The sequence below is a fragment of the Onychomys torridus genome, chromosome 16 (assembly GCF_903995425.1).
Source record: "Onychomys torridus chromosome 16, mOncTor1.1, whole genome shotgun sequence".
NCBI classification, from domain to species: Eukaryota; Metazoa; Chordata; class Mammalia; order Rodentia; family Cricetidae; genus Onychomys; species Onychomys torridus.
The window spans coordinates 38,742,281-38,748,050 of NC_050458.1; the positions used below are offsets into that span (position 1 = coordinate 38,742,281).

Consider the following 5,770-nt stretch of genomic DNA (forward strand, 5'->3'; position numbering starts at 1 on the left):
TTGTTCCTTGTCTAGCAGCTACTCACATGGCATTCACAGAGCCCTCATCAAGGGAATCAAGAGAGGACAGGCGTTATATGAGGAGATGTACCCAGGGTCTGTGCAACTGTTACCTTCTTTGTTAAGACTTAAGCGGGGTTGGGGACTTAGCTCAGTGGTAGAGCGCTTGCCTAGCAAGCACAAGGCCCTGGGTTCGGTCCTCAGCTCTGGCCAAAAAAAGACTTAAGCATGTGCAATTTCAGTATGCGTGGGGATCTTAGAACCACTCCCCCAAAGTGTTTTTATTAAGCAGCACTGTTTACCATGAGAGAACCCACGAGGAACAACAAAACCCACTATAAGAGTTTATTAAGGGAAGGGAACAGAAGAGGTGTGCATAGGCCTATAGAATGATGGTGCAGGAAGAGAGGGAGAATAGGTGGAACCCGCTTGTATAGTCACGCAGGCATCGCACAGCACACGTGTGGTCACGTAGCTGGGGGAGTGGCTAGGAACTCTAACACAAAGATCCTGAGGGGCAGCTCTATGTGCTTACTTGGGCCAGGGTACACTATGATAAAGACAACAGAGAAACCTAACATGATCCAATCTCTTCCAGTTTAGTTCCTCCAATTACATTTAGTGCTGATTTAGTTCTGTCTTCTTCGGGACACATCGACTTTACTTGCCCATTTTCACTTCATAACTCACCTAGGCAGCATTCCACGGACCCGTGGTTCCACCCACCCTGATCCCCCCGACTTCCTGCTACTCTACTTGCTTGAATGTTTCTAAACAGTCTTCCTTCTACCTAATCTGCTTCCCATTCCTTGAGACTTGAGCCATCTTCTTCAACCAGGGCTTGCGTAGCTGGGCTGGCCTTGAACGCTTGGTGATCCTCTTGGCTTTTGTGGTGGGATTACAGGAGACTCCGGGACCATCTAGCTCATTCACCTCTTTAACAGGCTCACCCCCGTGGGCCTCAGGGCCCGGGCAGAGGGCGCTTCTCCTCCCTCCTCCCCTAACCACACCGTTGCTCCCCTCTGCTCCGGCCACCGTCCATCTGCCTATCAAGAGTGTGGCACATGCTTGCCGGCTACCTCTACTACGAGGCCTCACAGGGAAACACATTTCTCCGTCTTTAGCTTTTGAAAAATCCCAGCCTGTGCGGCTCGGGGATTCCCGAACACACTAGGAGGCCCGAAGGCGCTTCTTCCGGTCGGCTGCCCCGGCGTTTCCGAGGGGATTTTCCTGGGCGCCGTCACCCAAGCTTTCGGGGGCCACCGCGCGACGCGGCGTCTGCGCAGGCGCGGACGCGCGGGGCATCACGGGCCGCCCGGACGCAGAAGATGGCGGACGCGGCCGTGGGTAAAGATAAGTGCGGGGAACAGCGGCTCGTGTCGCTGCCCCTGTCCCGCATCCGAGTCATCATGAAGAGCTCTCCTGAGGTGTCCAGCATCAACCAGGAGGCGCTGGTGCTCACGGCCAAGGCCACGGTGAGCGGCCGGCGGGGCGGCGTGAGGGGCGGGTGCGGGCACTAACCGCCCCTCGGGCTCCGCACACGCCCGGCCTTTCGGCTGCCCTGCGGGGGCCGCGCGCCCCGGCCTCCTTTTCCTGCGCCTGCGCGCTCCGTACATTTCCCCCCCCCCCCCCCCTCCCCTTTCCCACCCCGCATTGTGGTCTCAGCCACGCCCACGCCGCTTGTCCTTTGGGCTGCTTCCGCTCTGAGTGCTCGCTTCGCTCCCGGCGTGCCTCGCGCCCCGCCCACCGCGTCATTCCCGCCGTGCCTCGCGCCCTCGGCGTCCCGTGTGCGGCTGCGCGAGTTGGCGTGGGGTTTCTGCCGCGCGCGTGTTCCGAGACTTGGTTTCTGTCGCTGACCTCCCGCGCAGGGATGCGAGGGTTCTCGAAGCTTCCAGGGTGTCCAGGAAGATCTTCCAGGGAGATCTCAATGTGTTTCCCTATCCCGGAACTCTGTAGACCCGGATTACCGCAAACTCGAAAGAGATCCGCTTGCCCCAGCCTCCCAGGTGCTGGGATTAAAGGCGGGCACCACCAAGCCCTCCTTGCTCAATTGGTTTTGGCCACGTTTGAGATTCTACAGCAGTCCTATCTCACCCCTCTGAGTGCTGGCATTAAAAATTCTTCACCACCGCTCCTGGTTTAAAGTTTGGTCTTGATGACACGGTGGTCCAGGAACATTCCTGTTAGGAGACCTGGCCTTGATAACTACCGGTAGATCGTTTTCCAGCTGCTTCTTTTAAACAGTGGTCTACTATTTTCAAGCAGTCTGCACACATCTTAGATTTCTAAATCGGCTCAAATTCATTGTGAACTACGTGTTTCTGTGTGGTCCTGGGACTCAAGGTTTCTGTTCAGATTCGTTCTAGCACCAAGGATCTAAATGATGCAAACGCTTCTCTCATCACTTACTAGCTGAACTAATACTGGACCTTGGGAAAGGCCCAGTTGACCTTATTTCTGAGCCTTAGGATCTTGTCAGTCCCCCATCCCCAGAAGATGTCACTTTTCAGCTTGAGGCTGTTGGTTTTTACTATAGTCGTGAGTGAACAACCTTGGACAAGGGGTTCAAGTAGACTGAAAATGTGCTTCCGAGATATGGACAGGTAGGTGGCAGCTCACATCTGTCATCCAGGCACTTGGGAGACTGAGGCAGGGGCCTCTCCAGGAATCCAAGGCTAGTCTGGATTACAGAGTGAGATTTAGTCTCAATAAACTGTAAGCTAAATTAAGTCCTTGGCAGGCCAGATAGAACTTTTGAATGAGCTTTTGCTCCATTTATTGTAGAGCTGGTGACAGTCCACCCCACCCATCACTGTTTTCACATAGCAGCGCATGCAGCTCAGACTGGCCTCAGACTTGCTATGAAGCCGTAGCCTCCCTTGATCTTCTGGGCGCCTCCACCTCTAGAGTGCTGTGCCACAGCACTCCCCTGAAACCAGAGTCATCATTTACAATCACTTGTAAATACTTTCCATGGTACACACTTAAGCTCAGCCAAAAAATGCCTGCTGCCTCCTGCTCTACACGGGTTGCTTCCTTTCTAACCTCATGTTTCTCTTTCCTGTGAACTGATTTCCTGTCATTTAATGTGAGGAACCAAGATAATCAGAAGTATTAATGGAATTTTAAGCTTATAAAGTCTGTGGTGAGTTTTCGAAGTTGACCTTTCATTTGATTGTGTTGTTGTTGTTGGTTTAGGAACTCTTTGTTCAGTATCTAGCCACCTGTTCCTACAGACATGGCAGTGGCAAAGCCAAGAAAGCATTGACCTACAGTGACCTAGCCAGCACTGCAGAGGACTCGGAGACCCTTCAGTTCCTTGCAGGTACTTAATCTTTGGGACACTCTGGTTAAGAAAAACTTGTAGTGAGCTTTCTGTCCCTTTACTGTTCTGCGTAATGCCTCAGTTTACCCTGCCCCGGCACGGGGAGGCTTTTCCAGCCTTCTCTATTTGAGCCACCAAGTATTGTAGAAGTTGACAATACATACAAGATGCTTGGCTAGCTAGGCACTCACTCAGAGCTGTCTACTTGTCCTGCCTGCCCTGCACCCCAACAGAGCAACTGGTACATGCAGCCATGAATCAGGCCCTGGCTAGAAAGAGCTTCAGTCAAGCCCAGGGGGCCAGCCCAATTTCCTCAGCTAGCTTGGGTTGTTCACATAATCAGGTCAGAGAAGCATGTTCACTAGCTATGGGTGTGAACAGGTCTATAAGCATGCACCAGGAAACAATCCCAGTTTCTGTGATTCTTCACCCAGAAGTGTACCTGGACTGCATGTCCTTCAGTAGCTGTTCTAGGGTTAAAGGTGGAGCTAGTACATTTTGAAACCTGCATTGCTGTATTCACAGTTTACCATAAGCAATTATTGATGTGAAAGTTTCCTGTTTTTTAAAGATATATTACCAAAGAAGATTTTAGCTAGTAAGTACCTGAAAATGCTCAAAGAGAAGAGGGAGGAAGAAGAGGAAGAGAATGACGAGGAAGAAAGCGACATCAGTGAAGTCCTGGCTTAAGCCAGCAGCTAGTGCTTTCAGTGAGCCGCCAGGTGAGCGAGCTCTGTGACACTCCCAGCTGTGGAGTAGGGGCACAGCAGTGCTGCAGTGCCAGTGTCTCAGACCTACAGCTCACTGCATCCCCTCCTGCGGTGGACAGGACTGGAGCAGCCTCCCACACAGGCCAGGAGAGCCCTGGGCAGATGGCACTGCTGTGGCTTTGGGTACAGCAGCACATACCTCTGAGCTTTGTGTTGAACTTGCAGAAGACCTGGAAAGCTCCATGTCAGCTGTCTAGTCACAAGGACATCTTGTTCTCACAAATGGCTACATGTGTAGCTCACGTTCATGTGCTGCCTTTGAATTTTTGTATTTTTTAACAAATGGACTATGCATTTTTATTGTATAGAATTTGCTTTTCCTTTTCCATTAAAGGTCTGTATAAAGGTCTGTATGTATTTCACAGTAATATGATTTATTGAAGTGGGTTTAGGTTCTGCATTTTTTCCAATAATTTACTAATAATTTGTGAAATTTCAGAGGTAGCATTTCTGTCTGGTGATGTGAGCCAGGGTGCATGCTCTTGGCACCAATACAAACAGAAGCTGCCCCATTCCCAGAGGAGAGCCCCAGCTCATTAGTCACATGAGTTGAAGAAGCAATCTTCTGTGTGTTTTAAGCAAGCTGGACACTAGGCATAGTTCTCATTTTTCTGTTATCATTTATATCCAGTAAAACCATCTTGTGGTCTATAAAGTTTGACAAAAACAGTTTTATTTTTGTTTGATAGTCTTGCTGTGTGTAGCCAAGGCCAGCCTGGTACTTGTAATCCTGCCTCAGCCTTCCAAGTAGCAGGGATTATAAGGGCACACCAATCCTGCTAACTATTAATTTGTAGTTACACATAAATACACAAAAAACAAAAACAAAACACCATCCCCACACCCATGCCTCCTGTAGTTAATCTGTCTCCACATGCTAATGGCCACTGTTACCTTCCTCTTCCCCTCCCAGGTCTCACTATGTAGCCCCAGCTGGCCTAAAACTCTTGTGTAGACCAGCCCAGCTAGCCCTGAATTCACAGGTCTCCCCACCTCTGCCTCTGTGTGCTGGGAATAAAGACAGTAAGATCCTCTTGGCCTACTTTGCCTGCCACATCTGTTTTTAAAATTGATTTAAAATAGGCCACTTCAAAATCCATTTTTTGGTGTACAGATTGTCACATGCAATCATGAGCCCACCATTAAGAGCAGTTCTAGCACCCTCTGAAAAATTTCTTGCCAGCATCTCCATCTCCATGTTACCCTGGCAACCACTGAGCTGCCCACTGTCTGTTGAAAAAAAGACTGGAAGAACAAAGCAGAGCACTAGGAGCCATTCGCCTGTTGCTGCAGTCCTAGGTGTGCCAGAACTTGCTCTGCCATGACAAAGGTTCAGTTCACTCCAGGGACTTGGAGTTGCCTGAGCTTTCTCCGACAACCCCCTTCCCCCAGCACCACCTGCACTTTTCAGAGACACACGGTCAAGAGAGGCCTCCAGGGACTTGAGAGCACCACCATGTTTACACCACTCAGGGCAACAGACCTAGCTTCAAGCAGGCAAAAAACATCAGGACTCAGTCCTCGCACAGTCTGGAGCTCAGAGCCTCACTCATGATGGGCTCAACTGAATGGCTTCTCACATTTCTGTGTGCTGCTGGTGTGGGGACACCAGCTCTCTCACACACAACACTGTTCTCCTGGCTGTGGTACTCCACCGCAGATCCTTGGGTGGTGT

General features: G+C 50.6%; 1 protein-coding gene across 1 annotated transcript; it reads left to right on the forward strand.

Annotated features, from left to right (window-relative positions):
• Positions 1–1,293: 1,293 nt before the first annotated feature.
• Positions 1,294–4,753, forward strand: Chrac1 (chromatin accessibility complex subunit 1). The gene is made up of 3 exons (XM_036208214.1): positions 1,294–1,475; positions 3,199–3,325; positions 3,897–4,753. Exons 1-3 carry the CDS (start codon positions 1,329–1,331, stop codon positions 4,013–4,015), a joined length of 393 nt encoding a protein of 130 aa, XP_036064107.1. The 5' UTR covers positions 1,294–1,328; the 3' UTR covers positions 4,016–4,753.
• The last annotated feature ends 1,017 nt before the right edge of the window (positions 4,754–5,770 follow it).